This window comes from Lepidochelys kempii, chromosome 11 (assembly GCF_965140265.1).
Source record: "Lepidochelys kempii isolate rLepKem1 chromosome 11, rLepKem1.hap2, whole genome shotgun sequence".
Classification (NCBI taxonomy): Eukaryota; Metazoa; Chordata; order Testudines; family Cheloniidae; genus Lepidochelys; species Lepidochelys kempii.
Window position 1 is genome coordinate 31,129,980 of NC_133266.1, and position 21,102 is coordinate 31,151,081.

The 21,102-nt window shown below is 40.5% G+C and overlaps 2 protein-coding genes across 2 annotated transcripts in view; one reads left to right on the forward strand and one right to left on the reverse strand.

The window, feature by feature from the left end:
• GALNT5 (polypeptide N-acetylgalactosaminyltransferase 5) overlaps positions 1-10,597 on the forward strand; it is a 50,265-nt gene extending 39,668 nt beyond the window's left edge. Inside the window, exon 11 of the transcript XR_012154260.1 lies at positions 10,549-10,597. The gene's annotated coding sequence lies outside the window, so the exon portion shown is untranslated. The remainder of the gene's footprint in view (positions 1-10,548) is intronic.
• On the reverse strand, positions 496-11,822 carry ERMN (ermin). Its single transcript, XM_073305522.1, has 3 exons — positions 11,415-11,822; positions 10,933-11,025; positions 496-3,109 (listed from the first exon to the last, which is right to left on the reverse strand). The coding sequence occupies exons 1-3, from the start codon at positions 11,659-11,661 to the stop codon at positions 2,616-2,618; spliced, it is 834 nt and encodes a 277-aa protein (XP_073161623.1). The 5' UTR covers positions 11,662-11,822; the 3' UTR covers positions 496-2,615.
• Between the last annotated feature and the right edge of the window lie 9,280 nt (positions 11,823-21,102).

Below are 21,102 nucleotides of genomic sequence, written 5' to 3' on the forward strand. Positions count from 1 at the left end.
TTCCAGCTTCTGGTCCAGAAGTATCTAGGTCATAAAATCACCAGCACAATTGGCTCTAATTGTCACCTTTACGATTGTTTCAACAGCAATTTCTAGTTTGAATGGACCTGAAGATGGCATTACCTTCCTAGCAGTAGAGACAGTCCCTCCAGGACAGGACTGAGACACATTGGTGGGGCAATGTGGGGAAACTCACGTTGCTTATGTCCATGCTGTACCTGTTCAGTGGATAATCAGCTTCATTCTCCAGGGGTGCTTATCTAGCATCTTTCATAAGCCAGTTAATTGCAGATGGTGAACTTGATGGGATCTGATTCTTCAGAAATGCTTTTCAACCACAACTTCAGAAGTCAATTAAAGTTACAGGTGCTCAGCACCACTGAAAGTCAGGCCCAGCAATGAAATACTTTAAAAAAAAATAAGTAATTCTCACTTGAATGTCCAGGAATGTAGTCTGGTTCATTTTATTTTTTTAATAAAACAGCAATACAACTTAATAAGAGCTAACCACTGGGTTTTCACAAAACAAAGAGCAAATAAACAAGGCTGAATAGTACAATGAGGACTATGTTTTGTTTGTACAATGAAGAATTGTCTTTTTTTGTTGTTGTTGTTACATATAGCCAATACATAATTGTCTTTTATGTAGGAGAAAAATTCAAAACAATATTTGGTGCTGCTGAAAATGTAAAACTAGTTATTAAAAGAGCCTATTATTCTAGGAGGTATGGTAGATTCCCCTGTCTTTAACACTGAGTTCCAGCTTCCTTTCTAACCTCCTCCCTCACTCTTGTTCCGTTGCTGACCACTTTCCCAAACAAATTCCTTCTAAGATGAAATTTGCCAAGCTTGTCTCAGCCCAAGGTGAATTTTTCTTTAAAACATTAGAACAATGTCAGCTCATGCATACTGTAGTTATTCAAGAGTTTACACATATAGTGAAATGTGCTCAGGAGACTTAAAACAGCTGATGCTTCAAATGTGCCTGGTTTTGAAAATCTCACTACGATCTGAGATTTAAGCTGCGTTTTAAGAATATTGAGTATTTTTAAAACGGATAAGAAATGTTGTGAGAAAAACTTGGATCAAAATGGCAGCATTTGAAGAGTACTGATTTTCAGTGTTGTGGGTTTTTATCAGGTAGACAGAGAGACACAAACACGTGATATATGCCATATATATATATATATGTGTGTGTGTGTGTGTGTGTATAAAATGCTGACCTCCAATTTGTATGGTACAGTATCTATGCAATTACCTAATTTACCAGTAACTGATGGAAGATTCACAAAAGATACATATGGGCTGTATGGATATTAGTTGGCACAGCTGCTATTGGATAAATTAACCATTCACATCATGTTTAGCCAGCATGCTTTCTTTTTTCTCTTTTTTTTTTTTTTTTGAAAGAGAGAGAGAGAGATAATATTCATGTAAACTCTGAATTGAAAACAATTAAATCTCCTCCCACAGTAGCTGGTGACACTCTGACTACAGCTGACACAGGCTACTGAGGAAGGAATTTTATTACAAAGTGATGCTTTGGGAAAGGGGAAAAGATACTTACCAAAAAGGGGCTGCTTTTAGTTACTAGAGATATTCTCATATAGCTTAACATTATGTTAACTTTTTTTGTATTCATTTTACATTTAACTTAATCATATTAACTAAAATATATGGACTGAAACAAAAATATCTATTACGGTAATGAAACCATTTAGTGCAGATCTGAAGTAATATAGTATTCTCTATTTCCTAAAGATTCAGAATATATCAACCCAAGAATGAGTTTAATTGAAACATGAACATTTTAATAGCAAATGCCAACATTTACAAAATGAATTATATATGGTGCCAGCCATTCAGACCCAAAAATTAAGAGGTGCCCTCAGATGATACTAATGGTATTAGATGCTGAATGTAACTGTTTGTAATTACACCAGTGCATTCCAGATTAAAGATCTATATTAAGGAGCACTACAAGGGTGTGGGTCAGAAGAGGAAACTTTGTGGATTTATTGCTTTGTTAAATGAAACGTTATGTGCTTATCTTCTGTTAATCTATATTTACATGCTTATGCAATTAGCCCTCTATTCCATCAGCACAAAGTGGAAACAGACTGGTGATAGCGCAAGGCGGCTTTAGTGCACCATAAGACATCAACATAAACAGATTTCAAAACAGAGAGCATTGCTGTTGCAAACAGTTCTCTCTTTTATTATCGTTACTGCACTCTCTAGTTTTACTGGAAGTGTTCTGCTGCCAACTAATTACCAGAATGGCAAATGGCGTGGATCATTTTCTGCTGCATGCAGCTACAGAATTTCCAATTAGCTCAAAAATTTCTAGTGCCTGAATCTTGTTACAAAAAAAGGATAGGGGAGACGGGGATGGATAAACTTTAAATCAGGTTGTATTATATTTAGCAAACTGTTGATTTTATTTCTCTCCTATGGATGCTTCTGTATGATTTCAAAATGAAATACGGAGGTTAAATTTGCACCGTGTATTATGAAATTACATACAAAAAGGAAAAATGATGACTTGATATGACATGAAGCGATACGTCTTGGAAAACAAAATGAACTCTCTGAGGCAAATTCCCCACCTCAGTTTATAAATGCATCATGGACTCAAATTCATCAATTCTTTGTTTAGTGTTTCCTTTTCTGATCTTGCGGTAGGAGATTGTATTGTATCTAGAATAACTATGTCTGGAGATATCATTTTTTTTCCCTGAGCCTGGCTGCTCCTCAGGTTTCTCAGGCTGGAAGTTAAAACTGGGGCTGGTAGGAGGGCATTCCTCCCTGTTACTTTCTTGGTTCTTTAAAGGAGACTCCCCACCATTTTCTTTCTTGCTTTCTATCAACTGCACTTCCTCCTCCTCCTCCTCTTCCACATTCTCTCTTTCTTCTAATTGTGTATCAGCTTTATTTTGCTCCTTGGATTCAAGCATCCTCGCTTCTTCCTGGGCTCCTGCTGTCTGGAACTCCTCGGCCTCATTAGCATGAGTAGCTGTTTCTTCCTGAGGTTGCTCTGTGTTCCTTTCTTCCTGTCTAGTTATTTCACATTCTTTGGTGCTTACAGGAATAATCTCCTCACAGGGCCCTGTAGCAAAAACCAATTAGTTTCGGATAAAGTATGGGACAGGGATTTCTTATCCTGCAATATGTTAAAGTTGCATTTGAATTTTAGTCTGGATTTCCATAGCTTACATATGCAGATCCCCACCACCATGAAAGTGCAGGATAAACTGAGCAACCATTTTCCAGAACAGGACTATGCGTCAGGAGCTAACTACATCTTGAGGCTGGATTTTCTATCACCATGAACACTCAGATATGCCACCACACCTTCTTTGTTTATAACAACCTGCCCATTGGTGGGTTTTGTACCTAGAATAACTATTTGTACCAATTTGTGGTTTTTACCAGTGTCCTCCTCTATACCATAGAATCATAGAATATCAGGGTTGGAAGGGACCTCAGGAGGTCATCTAGTCCAACCCCCTGCTCAAAGCAGGACCGATCCCCAATTAAATCATCCCAGCCAGGGCTTTGTCAAGCCTGACCTTAAAAACTTCTAAGGAAGGAGATTCTACCACCTCCCTAGGTAACGCATTCCAGTGTTTCACCAACCTCCTAGTGAAAAAGTTTTTCCTAATATCCAACCTAAATCTCCCCCACTGCAACTTGAGACCATTACTCCTTGTTCTGTCATCTGCTACCACTGAGAACAGTCTAGAGCCATCCTCTTTGGAACCCCCTTTCAGGTAGTTGAAAGCAGCTATCAAATCCCCCCTCATTCTTCTCTTCCATAGACTAAACATCCCCAGTTCCCTCAGCTTCTCCTCATAAGTCATGTGTTCCAGTCCCCTAATCATTTTTGTTGCCCTCCGCTGGACTCTTTCCAATTTTTCCACATCCTTCTTGTATTGTACTGTGATGCAAATCATAACAACTTCCTTCTTCAAGGAGTGGTGTTTGTATGTACACACCTGCATACGACTATCTAGTTAAAATAAATGAACCACATGGTTCAAACCCCCCAACTGCATGCAGTACTCTCCCAAGTAACCTTGTGTTCATATTGTCTTCAATCACTTCAAACCCCAGCCCCTCCCTGTCCTATTGTCTCCTTCTAGTCTCAGTTTAGAGCGAGATTCTGCAAATTCTTATTACTAGGTATTAGTGCTCGCAGGCATCACTAATTGACATGAATGGGACCACAGCCAGAATTGGGCCCTTCAATTGTAAATTCTTTAGGGCACAGATCACGAACTTACTTGTTTTGCAAAGGGCTATGCACATCTATACCATTATAGATGTGATAAATAATATCAATTTGTGCGCCTTCATGATGTTGGAAAGTAATGGCTTGTGACATGATGTGACAGCATATCTAAATATAGTGAATGATTTGCCAAGGTTTGTTATGGCTAATGTAAATAATCAGTCTTAATGCAATATAAAGGTCCTGAAATCAAGATCTCAAAAGTCAGGAAATGTCAAAAAGTTAGAAAATTGAAAAGGGTGTCATGGGCCATAGTTTCTCTTTTAATGTCAACACGGTCACAATGTTAGGGTCAAATGGTGGGTCGGCTCCTGCATGGGAGTGCTGGGTGAGAAAGGGCACAGGGAGCCTTTCTACCCTCTCTCTAGGATGGGCATGCTGGCCTGCCATATTCTTCCAACAGTGCAAGGAACTAATGCAGCCCATGCTCTTATGAGGCAATCTTGTGCCATTAATATTGCATTAACATAACATGTATGGGGCAGAGGGAAGATTGCTGGATTTGTTTAGACTGGAGGTATGGGGTGGGGAGTTGTTTTGCTTTTTTGCATGTTTATTGTTACAGAAAAGATAATTCCAGAGCTATTTGGTTTGTGGCTTGAGCTGCCAAGCTCTACAGGCTTCATCAGCTAAGCTAGCACCAAAGTCAACCTCAATTATCTTGAGCATAGTTAACCAAAACTCTTGGGGCTAGATTCACAAAAAGACTTGGGTGCCTAACTGTCAGTTCAGACTCCTAAATCCCAGATTTCGGGGCTACTGATATTCACAAAAACCCAGCTCAGCTGCTACCTAACCCTGTAAGCACCTATACTCACTCAGCACCTACATTTCAACTGTACAAATTCCCTACGTGCCTAAATTTCTGTCTCTGGGCATGTGCACTGCTGTCTAGGTCTAGACATCTGAACGCCTAAGCTCCAGTGTGATTCACAAACTGAGGGAAGATACGTGCTCTACCGCCTAGCTCATCTGTAGGTCCCGATCCAGTAGGCATGCTCAGACGCTGCCTAACTCCACACAAAATGGCTGAAGTAGGACCACCTCTCTCATAACTTTTAGCCCAGAGGTAAGGTTACTCACCTGGCTTGTGGGAGAACTCTGATTCAAGTCCCCCCTCTGCCTGATGAGGAGAACAGGATTTGAACAGGAATTTGTCACCTCTCACATGAGCTCCTCAGTCACTGGGCTATGGGATATTCTGATGGGGGCAGCTTCAGTCTCCCCAGTTGAGGCTAGCTCACTTTGGCTAAATACTTTATGAGTAGGTGGCCAAAGAACGCAGGTGAGAATGACTTGATGGCCTGGTGTGTAGAGCACTCACCTAGGAGGTGGGAAACTTAGTATCTAGTCCCCTCACTCCAAATTATTTAGCCAAAGAGGAACAGCTTCACTACACAGCTAACGCCTGCTTGCTGTGTTCCCATCCTCCATTGTTCAGATAACAACCCCCTTAGTCTGTTCCACTGGACATTATATGCAGCAATCCGGACAGGGTTTCCAAGATAGTTGAACATGGAACCAGTGTGACATCACTTCCTTGCACAGTTGTTTGCCTCCACTGAGAGAAGGTTCTACCATCTTCTCCTGCAAAGTGTGTCACTCCACTCCTGGATCAAGAGTTACAAATGTGCTACAAATTCCCTCACCCACAACAAAGTGGCTGGCGGTACTTACAAGCTCAACAACATCGTGCTCAAACATTATTAAGCCTATTGCATTTGCAATCTCTTCCTGCTTCAACAAATGAGCTTGTAACCAAACAACTTTGCTGTGAGTGTTTTTTTAAAACCACAATATTTTTATAAGTGCACAGCTAACAGCTCGCCAGACTTTTCTGCTGCACATGCTCAGTCCTGTATATTCAAACCTATAGGATTTTGTTTTAAAACCATTTCTCCCTCAATACAGGCCATATTGTGATATCCTTACTTGTGTTGAGTACACTATATAGCGAGTATCCCCAAAAATGAGACTCACTGAAGAGAAAGATTTTAGGCAATGTGAGTAAGAGAGAACAATCCAGCCCTAAGGGCCAGATTCTCCTCTGCATTCCTGTTCTGCTCAGTTTAGGGAAGTGGGGGAGGAGAAAGTTTTAGGAAAAGAGTTATGACTCTAATCCTGTGGGTTGGTCTACAATGACACAGTCATGAGTTAGAGTCACCTCATGGTTTATACCTTTTAAATCTTTGGTATGGGACCTTCAGCCAATAAAGAATCAGAAAGTAATGTTCTTGATCATTCTCACCATTCTCAAGGAGGCACAGCAAAGATTTTATTCCATGAGTCATAACAAACCATTGTTCAGTAGATGCACGATATGTTATCTCTTCAGTTATGGACGTGTTACTGACAGACCAGACAGCATTGCATTCTAATCCTTGATTCTGTCAGACAATGCAGCTTAAAAGGAGCGAACACCGTTTCCCTTGTGGCCAGCTGTGGTGATTTAAGGCTGGATGTGGATCCCCAATTTGAAAGGGGGCTTTGCCATCTGGAGGAGACAACATCCTACATCTTCAGGCGTCGGCTCACACTGCAGATCCCTAGGCTGCATCGACTGGTTTTTATTTCATTCCCTCATCTAAGGCAAGCACAGCAAGCTGCACACTAATCAGCACAAAGACTTAGCAGCATTTTGCAGCAAGTAGGCTTTCTCTTACCCTATGAGAGGCTATAGGAAAGCACAGTGAGACCCCAGAAGTATGGAATCAAGCAGGAGTCCATCCTAGGGTTCTAGGAAATTTTGGTAGCTCTGGCCCCATTAACACATACTCTACTACTGGTTATCAGCACTTTAGCCTTCATCCATTCATAAGAGTAAGACCCTTCCAGGATAATGTTCTAAAAACAACTTAGACAATGTTTTCTTCATGGTATCAATGAGAGCAGACAGGCATTTTTCCAAATGTAATTTGCTTAAAAAAAGAAATTTAAAAAACAGAAGAAAAAAAAGACTAAAAAGACAAGAAAAGTGGGAGTTCCGGGAATAGCTTTTGGAATTAATATGAATTTTAAATGAATTGGATTAATATAAGTGAATATACAATTTGCTAATTTCTCCTTAGGAAATGGTGAGTTGTCATATGTTCACTGGTTTAGTGCAGACAATTGGTTCATCTACTCTGGTTTCTAACAGCAATTGTAACGTTGCCTACACTTGTTTCAAGGGAATAAAATCTTCAAGAAACACTATTTTTATACTTTGCCATTTGGGGAACCCCCACGTTGATCCCCACTCTAAATCAGTGTATGCCCTGAAATATGAGGCATTTTCTCTCAAAGAATCAGCAGAAATCAGAAGGTGGAGACATATTAGGTCATCTAGACCATATAATTCTGCCAGAGAAGGAGTAGTCCCTAGAACTAAGATAATGGAACTGTCTGTAGAAAAATATTCCTCAGTCTAATAGATTTCATCTTTGGGACATTTGCCTGATATTTAAAGTCATCTTATTTAGCTCCAAATATATGGTATTTTTATGTTTTTGTTATTTTTCCCATGCAAAACAGATATTACTAAAATCTGTGATCCTTACACCTATAAGGGAGAAATAAAAGATTTTCAAGAGAAAGGAAAATGAGTCCCAAGTTTCAGTGGGCTGTTCACTTAAGATTCAGCCTACCCTTCATTCATTCATTAAATGTGAGACATAAAGCTAAAACGAAATCTCAGTTAAGCACTGGTTTCTGTGTGCTGAAAGCCTCAATAACCTGGCTTTGAGGAGCATTCAGCAAAGAAATAAGTTTTAATTAACATTGCCTTTTTCCCCCCCCTGTGAAATCTTCTTGCTCCAATGGCCACAGTTAAAAAGTGGGCACTTGCTACTAATTACCACAGGGTGGTATCTGAGACACAGTTTCACACTTTCCCTTTATAATTAGAATAAGAAGCTACGTGGTAACTGTGTGGTGTCTATTACCCAATGCTGATATTTGAATAGTATCCACTGTTCTTCCTCTTTATGGTTCGGAAAGGATGTAACAGTATCTGGCATCATAAATACCAGGAATCTCATTAAAATTTGTGCAAGCCGTAGTATAGTGAGGTCACAGAATGATACATTCTGAGATATCATCAGTGAACCAGGAATTTCTGAAAGAATTTCAGAGGAGGGAAGGTAGAATAAAACAGAGGCTAGTTTAAAGTTATTTCTGTGTTGAATACCCCTCCCCCCCCCCCCAGCATGGTGAAGGGGGACAATCAGCTCAGAAAGGAGTTATGGGGACTGATGATTTGCCCATCGTCATTGCCCTTTAAAGGTGAATTGTGTTGACAAAGAGTTGGGAGCTACTGGAAAATGTATCATTCATGCACTGTCTTTGCCATTAGGTCTTTCAGTGGGATGGTAGTAGATGTACCCACTGAGAATCTGAAATAAAGGGGAACTGCAAAGTGAATATCATCATTGTGTTTGTGCCATTTAGTGTTGAAAGATGGCCTCACCTCATGATCTCATACTATTAAAGCCCCTCCTCCCCCACTTCCCTTGTTTTGCCAGAGACTTTGGCAAGATTTTTGGAGGACCTAGATTGGTGATATCAAAGGAAGCTAACACCTCAGCAGATGGTCTCACAGCTAATTAGGAATGGCTTGTTGAAGCTTGCACGTTCCCTTCTACCTCAATGTCCCTGCCCCCTCACTTGAGATGAGAGAACTGCAACTCAGTTTCAGCCTCATGGAAGGTAACCCTCATTGGAGGCAGTGTAACTGGACTGGAAGTTAGGAGATCTACTTTCGATTCTACTTTTGATTTCCAGCTCCATTGCTGACCTGATGTGTGAATTTGTGCAAGTCACTTCATATTTCTGTACCTCTTTTTCTCTTCCCACCCTTTGTCTGTCTTGTCTACCTAGACTGCAGACTCTTCAGGGCAGGCTGTCACTCACCATGCATTTATACAGTATCTAGCTTAAGGGAAGCCTTATCACAGATGGGACCTTTAGGTACTACTGTAATACAAAAAATAATTAATACCACCACCACCCAGGTCCTCCAGAGATCTTACTCAAAATTGTCCCTCTAGCCAAAAAAGGAGGAAGTCAAGATCTGATATTTCTAAAGTAATAAAACAAACAGGAAAATAAACTTTCCATTATAAAAATAATCAGAGTTGGATTTTCTGCTTTGCAGAGATCATGGAAGTAGAGAATACTGACCCACCAGAAGAATGAAGAAAGACCTAAAGGAGGTCTCCATGACTGACAGGAAAATAGCTAGGGATCTTGGGGGAATGACTAAGAAGGACACTGGAAACTGAAATGAAGTAAGAGGATTGTTATGGGTGGATGGGGGAAGAAGAGGAATTTAACAGTATGGTCAAAGTATCCTTGCCTTGAGAAAGAGCTGTTAAAAGAGCCAATGCAACTGGGGTAGGTATTCTACAAGTAGCTCATATGGGGCCCAATCCTGTTCTTGTTAAAATCTACTGGTGTTTTGCCAATGAGGTCAATGGGAGAAGGATCAGGCCCTTATCAGGAACCAGGATTCTAATAAGCCTTGGGAATAAACTATATAGTGAGGGAGGCAAAACAGGCCCATTAGACCAGTTTTCCAACTATCTCACCCTCTTCCTACGCTGTATTTTTACAGTGCAACAGTGACATCCAGTCGCCAGCTGGATTAATCACAGGTAGTTTGTATATTCCCTTAAGACATATTCTATACTTGCTTCTCCCATTCAAAGGTGGCAGACTACATTTAGATGGGTATCTCCTATTTGTCCTATTTGGCACATCTCTATTTTAAATGACGCTCTGATGTTGCAACAAATGATCTATTCAACATTTTGCCTGTGGGGTCCTAAGTATTAATTAGGCTAAATTGGTTAGGTACTAAAAAGCTGCCTGCAATTTAGAGATAAAGTGCTTGTGGGTAGGCGTTGGGGAGAGGGGAGTCTGTGAAAAATTACTTACTAGGTTTTATTGTACACTTGTAAGGCAACACAGTTGGAATATAGATGTCACCTTAAGAAGGAAAAGCTTCCATCATGATTTCCTTTCTCAAAACCTATGGAGCTTCTATGAAATATAATGTAGACACTGATAAATGTTTATATATTGTTCCTTTCCTTAATCAAAGCCAGTGTAATTATCCTCAGATTCTGAGGCTACCATATTTGGTAGTATTTATTTATACAGCTTTTCTGCACCTATCCCTGAAAGTTCCATATAGTAATTCTCTCACTTGACTTTAACATTGATAAAACTGTGAAAAATATTTCAGAGTTATATTTCTATATTTTTCTAAATAGATCTATACTGCATTTGAGGAGGTGGTTACTATTCACATGCAAGCTGGTATGGAAAGAGCTGGAGATACTACATGAATGATATTACAGTTAGATGGGCTTATAAATGAAAAAGAAAGGTAACTATAGCAATCCCTTCTCTAAACATTATAATCAGATACGCTAATCCAGGCACGTTGTACCTTGCAGTACCAGTGGTGTTTTCTAAGGTTCAGCAGTGCTATAAATCATGAGTGACTTACTTCCCATTGCAGAATTAGGATTCGGATAAGTTTCCTAGCTTGTTATTTGGAAAAATAAATACCCATGCAATTGTTCTCTTCAAAAGCCATCCCTATGTTCATATGATCAGCAAAATACCACACATCAGACAGCATTTCTCATTACCTTCTCTTGATTTCTCTTCATCAGGTCTAGTGTTCTCGGAAGGGATGTCAGCTGATCCTTCCTCTAGAGTTGCATTGTTTTCCTCTTGTTTTTCTTTAGAAGACACAAAACAGTGAGAAAGTGACTAATGACGGGAGTAAGTAATAATGATGATGACTAGTTTTCATAGTTACATACTGTCACCTGTATATGATAAGTGGGAACTAAAAACTGCTTATCTCTTGAGCTCTTACTTCATCCTGCCATGCTTGTAGCAATACTGTAGACAGCTAATAATTTCTCTCTCTCATTGTTTCCATTCCTTGTTAGTTCAAATTTATATCTGATTGTGAATCACCTCTTATCATGGTTTATGTCTATACATGTGTGTGGAGTTTCTGATAACATGTAAATTACATTCCATTATTCATTATGCTGTATGTAAAATAAAGGATTGGGTTTTCTTCCCAAACAAATTGAAAAGAAGCAGTATTGTACTTTACCTTCGCATTGCTTCTCCCCATCGAGAGCACCACATATTGTGTTGTCCTCTACTGAATTCTTGTTATCCTCTTGATTTTCCTTTTTAAGTGGAGCTTCAGGACTGGTTTCTGCATTTTCACATGGAACTGTCCCAACAGATTTTGCTATTTCATCAATAATATCAATGACCTGCAGCTGAGTTTTTTCAGGTGGTACATTCCCATTGTACTCAAGTATGCTAGATGTAATTGGGACTTCTTCTGTCATGATTACTGTAGTGTCCAATTAATTCCTTTGGGTCGTACACTTCCACTGAAGTACCAGTATCCTACAACCACTGTAGAAAAAATAAGCTATACACCTTATTACCTTTCTCACTGTTCTCCCTCCCCCGCTTGAATAGTCAACAAGTTTCTCTTCTTCTGAAGGCGTTATAGCAAAGCAGAAAACAGAGTAACAATGTCAGGATTTGTCTAGGATTTGCCAGCAGTCCCCTTCTACAAAACTATCCAATCAGCACCTTGCTTGTTGCTTAGAGTCTTCCAGTTGCATAATTAAATGAACCATTTTAATTTACATAAACAAACAATCTGAAGCAACAAAGCTTTTGTGCTGGCATGCAGAGCGGGTCTTTCAGCATGTCAGCCCCATGGTAATAAACAGAGATTTTGTACTCTTATCACAATGGCTCTTTGTGCGTTTGCCTTGTAACAGGAGCAACAATTGTTCTAAATCTTTAAGCCATAGTGAGTGACCACCTTTATTCATATTAGTTATGTGTAACCAGCTTAACATTCCCAACCAGGTTTATGTTCCGGTAAACCTTGAAATGCTGTTGGTCAGACAATGGCTTCATTTTCTATTTGGTAAGAAATAAACTAGCTTGTTTTAAAAGTGCACATATTTTGCATACAATACAGTATAATGCCACTTTCTTTAGTACAGCATCACTCAGGCCAACTGTGTCCAAAAATGCTTTACAGAGATAGGGCTAAACCATGAGAGGTCTGGGCATTTAATTCAGTGGAAGCTTCAAGCACTCAGCATCTTTCAAGATTTTGCACTTCCAAATAAGACCAGAGAATTAAAATGAAAAACAACAGCAGCAGGACAGGCAAGAGGGACAGAAACATTTTGAGATGAGATTTGAAATGAGAAGGTGAGTCAATGAGGCAGAGAGCTCCAGATGACAGGATATTTCTAAGTGCTACCATGTGCAGTGGAAAAATGTCCAGTAGAACGAAGATAAAGTCTCCACAAACAGCGTGGCTCGTAGTATAACATATCAACAATGTTTCCCCATTTTACCAATCCAAGTTTTAGTCCCAGCAACAATAATATTCCTTATGTTAAAGGAATATAATAGGGGCAGTGGCATGAGACTAATACGTACATCACTGATTATCAACCTGACCTACAAGCTAACTGAGTCTGAGAAATTTTTTCTAAGGTACAGTACTCACAAAGAATGAGTGAACTCATTGTTGTAGTTCACTGGGAAGCAATTGGCCAGTCCTGGGTGACAGAGGCATTTTTGCCCATAGCTGAACTTGTCCTCACAGTCTCTTCCACAAACCTAGCATCTGAAGCCAAGTTTACATAAGAATGAAATCTTCTACTTTAAATGTCTTTTCATAGCAGTACTGTTACACCCTGACACCCCAATATTCACCACTGTCGTGTAATTAGGATATGTCTTATACAAAGTATGCCTTGTGAGGTGTCATTCTAAATGTTTTGCTCTGCTAGACAGTAATAGCTCACTGGATTGTATGTGCTATCATCGTATGTGAAGTTATGAAGTTTGGCTACATATGTGTTGCTGAAACATGTCCTGAGGTTGAAAACAACCACAAGCAGCATTTCAGGTATGACAGTAAAAAGGTCAAACAATGTTAAGGGCTTACTGAGGAAATGCACACAAGCACAAGGATTACCCGAGGAACTGTGTACAATAGAAATCTCTCAGAGATAGCACTACACAATGGGAACTGTTTGACCCAGGTCACAGCAAAAGAGCTTTCCAGCAAGTGGGGAGAAGATAAAAAAGGGAGGAAATGACATGATGGAGGGTACCTCACTCTCCCTACAACAACACACCTGGAAACACCTGAGGAACAAAGACTGAATTGTGGGAAGTGATGGTCCCAGGCTAGAAGGATTTTAAGCCTGTGTATGGAAACCTGGGAAAGCCAAGGCAACTTGTGTCTTAAGAATCTGTCAGCCTGTTTATCACTCATGGTGAGAATTTGCTAATTTATATCTTACCTATGTAGTGTGTTAAGCTCATTTTGCGGTTTTTGTTTATTTACTAAAGTAATCTGCTTTGATCTATTTGCTATCCCTTATAATCACTTGAAATTTACTTTTTGTAGTTAATAAACGTATTTCTTGTTTATAACATAACCCAGTTTGTGCAATTCATATCTGTAGGGGGTAGGGGGCAAGGAGCTCTGCACCTCTCTCCACATTGAGGGAGAGGCTGAATTTTTATGAGCTTGCGCTGTGCAGATCTTTCTCTACAGTGCAAGACAGTAGTATCTTGGGTTTATCTCCCAAAAGGGGTGTGCACGTGAGTGCTGGGTGAGTCCTCTCACACAGAGCTGACTTCAGTCTGTGTCTGCAGCTGGATGTGGCCCTTCCGGTGTGTGTGTGCTGCAAGAGGCCAGAGAGCCTAATTTGGCAAAACAGGAAGAGGGAATCAAGGCTGGTGGAGCAGGAGAGGCTCAGTGAAATCCCAGTAGATCAGGTGGTATCATAAAAATGAGTTTGGTGTAAATGATTTGTAATTGTTTTAACTTTTCATGAGAGATGGCTACAGTATAAAATCTTGAATGTGGGCATAGGTAGCTGTAAGGAAAGAAATTAGATACTTTGAAAATGGGTTGAGAGTGCAATAGGTCATTTAAAATCATACTCTGCTGTACCCCTGGAATTAAAAAGAACCTTCATGTTTGTTCAAATGGCCTCCTTAAACCAGTGCTCTAATTTATGGCAATGAAATGTGACATGTTCTTATTTGGCAGTCAATCTTGTTCCCAGTGCTTCTCTTAATGGGGCAACTCCACTGAACTGGAGGCAGAAATGGAGCTTACCTGAGCATCTCCAGTGTCTTGGTTTTCAAAGTATGCTGTCAGGAGAGCAGTACTTCTCTGTACTAATGGACGAAACTACAGGCATGTCTTCTTCTGCCCACCTTTTAACATTTGTTCATTGTGATTGGAAAGGAACTATAGAGGTGGCCTTCCTCTTTCTCTGTTCTCTTACAGGACATGCTACAAGAAAAAAAATATATCTTCAAAGCTCTACACCTATCATTTCTTGCAGCTGGGTCACACTGGTATCACTGTATTGGTATGGATGATGCCTGAGCTATGATAGGAAACACAGTGGCCTTGTCACTAGAATCCAGCCTTTTGCACCTCAAGATAACTGGGCACCTTGTTCAATTTGCTGGGAATAGTTGGCAGCAAAGAGGATCCTGGTGGAAGTGAGAAAAATATTTGATAGGGCTGTAAAAGTTGCAAGCTTTATAAAAGGGAAGCTCAGTGCATAACCTCTTCCCTATTTTATTTGAAGAAATGGGAACTTGACATCATAACCTCCTTTTCCACACCAAAGTTCAGTGGCTTCCACATGGCAAAATTTTGAATCATGTGCTTGAGCTCAGAGAAGAGGGAAGAGTTTTCCTGGCTCACTGTGGCTCTCCCCTGCCCCCCCGGCAGAATGCTTGCTTGACCAGTATTGGCTTGCTCCAGATGCTTCTAACCAGAACTGTGTTATAACATGGGTTTTCACCCTGGGGTCACAAACAGGAGTTAGAAGTTTACAATCACCTTTCCCATATTGCTAAATGGGAGGGAGTATTGGGGAGGGAGGTCCTGATATGGAAAAGGTTAAAAACCACTAATCTAATCTATCTCTAGGATGCCAGTCACCATGGTATTTAGCAACACTTCCGTTGCCAAGGGCTCCAGGGTATCTATAATAACCACAACTGGTCAGAGGACTACAGGTTTGTGTCTGATAGAAATAATGGCCAGCCCAGCAGCACAGTGTGCCATTTCATTAGAAACACGACTGGCATCTTTGTAGTATCCTACATTTTTTATTAGAGCAACAGGTTTGATATTAGGAATGAGCACCCATATCTGATTCAACAAGAATTGACCCAAACTTTTGTCCCAGTTTTCAACCAAAAACAAAAACCTTTTTCTAGGTTTCTAAAAGTTCTAGGAAGCCCTTTTACTCCTTCTCTAACTGACTGCAAAACTCCTATCCTTACTGAAATCCAACCTCGTGGCTTAGTATTTCCTGTATATTTTTATTATTAATTATTTTTATTATTATTATTTTCAGCAGTGCTGGTAGTGACCTCTGTAGTTAAGGTTGCCTAACACTTGCCATTTTACAGCCATTTTTCACTTGCTCAGATCTTTGCAAACTTTAGCTGTTTGGGCTGAAATTTTCCCGCGCTGGCTGTCTGCCCCAGGCTGATTTTGTAAGTTTCAACAAAAATAGGTCAGCCTTTTCCAAGAATGAAGTTTGGGGAAAATATGTTGTTTTGCCCATGTTAAACAAAGCTTATAACCATTTCATGGAGACGCTTTAGCAACTCCATGATTTGGAACAGGGACGTGAAATTTGACATGGGAATTGCCCTATTGTCTGGAATGTGTCTTTTTCTGTCCCAAATTTAACCAAATTATAAGTCTCTAAAAAAAAAAAAACAGTTTTCCCATGCTCAGAAAAGATTTATTAGAAGCTGGCAGTTCAATTCTCCAAAAATTCCACTCGCATTGAGCATACCTCCTCGCCACACATCTCCCATGTGCCAACCATGTGTATATGCACATCCCCATAGAACGAATGAGCCTGCACCACTTAAGACATTGAGGGGCCTAGCAAGATCTCCCCTGCAATTGCCTCTCATGGATGCCAGAGGCTGCTGTGTCACTGGACACCAGAACTGAAAGCACAGAAATCGTCTCCTCAGTGCATTGAGTGTCAGAATCCTGGCAGCCTGACTCAAATGTAGAGAGGTTGGAGGTAAGGGAGCCAAGGATAGGCAGGGGGGTGTCAGAGGCACAGTGGGAAAGGAACAGGAGTTGTGGAGGGGGAATAGGAGCCAATGGCAGAACAGAGGCAGGCGATGGGTGAGAGGGAAAATATGAACAGGAAGGTCTCCATAACTTCTCTCCATAACTTGGAATTGAACCCAGGAGTCCTGAATCTCAACATTCTTCTGCTGTCAGAAAATAACTGTGAACTCACTGGAAAAATGTGCGTTTCTTCCCCTCTACTTTCTGTTTTGTTCAGTTAGCTTTTTTATAAAATAGGGAATTATATTTTACAACTACTTTAAAAGAACGTTAAGTTGCAAAGTTGAGCACTCAAAACTTAGGAAGTGCTAGAATTAAAGTTGTCCATGCAACCTTAATTTGGCCCCCTTGTATGCATGCATACAGTGTTTAATTACATGATCACATATTGTTGTTTCCTCTGGACGCTTGCCTCAATCAGTGCACACTGCCTCATGGGTGGAGCTCACGAAATGACTCAGGGTTGTGTAGTGAAATAGGGTGGTGTCTGTAGGACCCCTGCTTCGTTTGTTACAGAAATTGGAAGGTGTGCAAGGAATGAGACAGAGAAAGGATGATCTTGTGATTAAGACATTTGAATGCCACTCTGGAGAATTGGATTCTGTCCCTGCCTCTACCACAGAGTTCCTATGTGATGCTTGGAAATTACCTTACACCAAAATTTTCACAAGTGGCCACCAACTGTGTTCCTCATTCTCTGGGTGCCTGTAGTGTATAGGAATTGGATAATATCCCTGCAAATAGTTTGGGAGCCCTCTAGTGGGCCTCCCTGTCTTTCACTGCAGAAGCCATCAGATCCTAACAGAGGGTACCATGACCATAGCTAGGCCTTGAATGTTGGACATAGTTAGTAAGCATGGTTATTTGGAATGCAACTTTACTTTCTTCATATTCTTAATGATGCATAGAGAGCTAAGAAATAGCAGTGCCCAACTTGAGACACTTGGGGTCTGATTTTCAGAAGTGCTGAGGAATGACTACTACTGCAAATGAAGTCAAAGGTGTGTACTTTAAACATAAAGTGCCTATAAAAATGCATGGTACTTTGAAAAATTAGGCCTTAGGTGTCTTCAGTTGGGCACCGAAGATTATGGATTACTTATGGCAATTTTCTCCTTAATCTCTCTGTTCCTGATCTCTAAAATACGGATAATATCACCATTTTACTGCACAGAGTTGTGACGAAGATATATGCTTTGATGTTTGTGAAGCACTCACATTCTACAGTGATAAGTGCCATACAAAACCCAGGAGGAAATTAATAATTCTGTCTTTGGCCCAGAGCCACGTTTACAGTATGCAATACTACATCATCACAGAGTCACTTTATAACTGTATCCTTGCTATGTGCTCAATGAAAAAGTGAGTATCTGAGTGTTCACTATGGACAATTCATACAGTGTATGCATTTCCTTAATTATAAAACCAGTTAGAAAGAAAGAAAGAAAGAAAGAAAGAAAGAAAGAAAGAAAGAAAGAAAGAAAGAAAGAAAGAAAGAAAGAAAGAAAGAAAGAAAGAAAGAAAGAAAGAAAGAAAGAAAGAAAGAAAGAAAGGAGTTTGGTGGGGCTTGTCTAGCTAAATTTCCAAAACCATTTGAAAGTTCACCCATCGCTACTTGTCACCAGTCTGACTAATAGCAAAAGGATACTATCCCACACTATTATCCTGGATTTGTGTCAGGAAGACACTGTTCTCATTCAAAGAACAAATTCTTCAGCTTCCTCTTTCATGTCCTCCCAGACAAAGCAATGACAAGATCATATTTTAACCTTCCCAGCTAAAGCATTTATTGCAGCACCTCTTAAATCTATTCAGCATTGCACTGTCGTTCTTTGTGAACCATTGAAAAGAGAAAAGGAGGACTTGTGGCACCTTAGAGACTAACAAATTTATTTGAGCATAAGCTTTCATGAGCTACAGCTCACTTCATCGGATGCATGCAGTGGAAAATACAGTGGGGAGATTTTATATACACAGAGAACATAAAACAATGGTGTTACCATACACACTGTAAGGAGAGTGATCAGGTAAGGTGAGCTATTACCAGCAGGAGAGCGGGGCCGTGGGGAGGGAAAGGGAAGGAACCTTTTGTAGTGATAATCAAGGTGGGTCATTTAATTGAAAAGAGAAACTCCAGTTCCAGCTGGAGTTAAAACATTCAGCATTAAGGGCCCATTCTGACAAGGTGCTCATCCCTCTCTGCTCCTATGGACGTCAGCCAAGACTGAGGGAACACAGCACAATTCAGGAAGCTCTCAGAACTTTAAAGGGATAGTTCCCAAGAGCTTGTCTACATCCCAAAGGTTTCCAGGATAGTTAAAGCCGCACAATGCCCCCCTTCTCTCTCTCTCTCACACACACACACACACATGAGGATAACCAGTCATACTGGTGCAAAGGTGCCTTATACTGGTATTGTTTATGCTTGTATGGAAAAGGGAATAAGTCACACTGGCATAAGGCACCTTTATACTGGTATAACCGTAGCCACTAAGGGTCGTACTAGTATAACTAGTTTGGTAAGAAATCACAGCTCAAACCGACATAGTTATACTGGTACAAAAGGTATGTGTACAAGGTGAACACCAAGGTAAGCTAAGAGCTCTTCACTTTCCTTTGCAGTGTTGTTGTAGCCATGTTGATCCCAGGATATGAGACACACAAGGTGGATGAGGGAATATCTTTTTTTGAACCAACTTGTGTTGATGGACAGTACAAGCTTTCAAAACTCTTGAAAGAGCTCTGTGTAGCTCAAAAGCTTGTACATCCACCAACAGAAGTCAGTCCAATAAAAGATATTACCTCACCTTACCTACTTTGTCTCTCTTCATTTTCCTTTCATCTATCGAGGTGAGCCTAAAGAAGCTGGCCTCTAGCTGACCTAGCAGGATCTGTGGTAAGCTTGCCTCAGTACTTAAACTGGCAATTTGACTTAATGGGAAAGCCATTCTCCACCTTGAAACCAATCTGCTTTCTTTGCTCGTAAATATTTCTTTTCCAGTCAATGACATTTGAAATAGAAAAGACTTTCCCATCTCCAGCTTATGCAGGATTGTTCCCTACAGTACATTCCCTAGTATTTAGTTCAGCCTGGATTTAAAGGTCCCATGCAATAGGGATGCCATTTTGTGTTTCTTGCAAAAGGCTATTGTAGCACATTTAGCTATTTACTAGTGCCACTTGTTGGTGGCAACATTAATTCTGCTTTATTCACATTTCCCCGAATTAGACTATTGTATGAAAACCCTGTTTGAATGATCTCTGTTTACATTTAAATCTTTTTACACCCATCATTTTCTACTGGGAGTTTTTACCATAGGTGTATTTTGAATCTATTTGTTTACTTCAGAAATAGTCCCCACACTATGTCAGGTACTAGGACACTATGGGAATCTGAAAGTGGTACTCTTTCAGCTACTAACATAAAGCCAATCCTTAGAGTGGTATTAATACAAACTCCTTTCAGGGATATTAAAACTAATCAGAAGGATATTTTGGCTAATTCTTTGATACCTGATTACGATTAATTCCCCCCGCCCCAGCCCAATTTCTGGTTTTTGTGATAGGTTCTTAAAAGCAGCTCTTCAGTGAATCTCTCTAGGTTTTAAAGATCTTGCATGTTACCGCACATGCCTCATCTGTGTTTGCTGAATATACCCTGGGAAAATGAGGAGAAGAGAAATAGCACCACTTTTTAAGTGAATCAGGGACATCTGTTGTATCATTCCTATCTGTACGTCCATAGGTTCAGTTTGTGTTCAGGGGATTTTCCTGTCTTGGTTCAGTGATCCCTGATCTTGGCTCCACAAAGCCCAAATATTAAGAAATAACAATGCACAGTGTACATCAGATAGTCATCCTTAGCTCTTCATCCATCCCTCAACAAGAGATCCACCAGTCTCCCAGTTTAATCCTTATTTTCTCTCAACCCCCAACCTGCCTACGGCCCATCCCTTGCCAATTCACTCACTAATCCAAAAGAGATCTACTTGTATCTGCCCACCTCCCATCAGAAGTGCCCAATCTACAGCCTCACCAGCTCCATCCCTGACCTTCCTTCCCCCACTTCCCACCATGACACTGGACTGCAACTTCTGGTCACAAGCTGAGGGTGTGGCTGGGAACTGGCAGTGGGAGTGAATGGCCAGAGAATTGGGAAGAGTTTCTAGCAGCGGGGAGACAGGGATTGCTGAAATGACACTAACACCAGACAAGAATCCTACCCCATCTCTCAGTTGCTAAAACTTACCATACCTGCGTTTACCCCAGTATCTAGATTGGTGCTCCCAGAAGACCTGTCTCCTAATGACCCAACTCAGAGGTGTCAATGGAAAGTTTTCTGTTAATTTTAATGGGGGTTGGATCAGGCCATACATTTGGAAAACAGCAACTTTCTGAATATCACGCCCCTGCAACCTACTCAGTTTTCCAAGTGTAAAGATATTTGTCTATGGAAACCCTGTGCTTGGAGTTTTCCCCTCTGAGAGACTGTGATGTCGATGTAAAAATATAAGAACTGCCATACTGGGTCAGGCCAATGGTCCATCTAGCCCAATAGCCTGTCTCCAACAGCGGCTAGTAACAGAGCTTCAGGGAGATGAGAGTA

Excerpts from the sequence above, each read along its gene's own strand:
- ERMN (XM_073305522.1), bottom strand. The coding sequence starts at position 11,661 with ATGACAGAAGAAGTCCCAATTACATCTAGCATACTTGAGTACAATGGG. Across the intron at positions 11,026-11,414 it reads TGGGGAGAAGCAATGCGAAG|AAAAACAAGAGGAAAACAAT; the intron begins GTAAAGTACAAT and ends TGTCTTCTAAAG. Across the intron at positions 3,110-10,932 it reads TGAAGAGAAATCAAGAGAAG|GGCCCTGTGAGGAGATTATT; the intron begins GTAATGAGAAAT and ends TTTTTGCTACAG.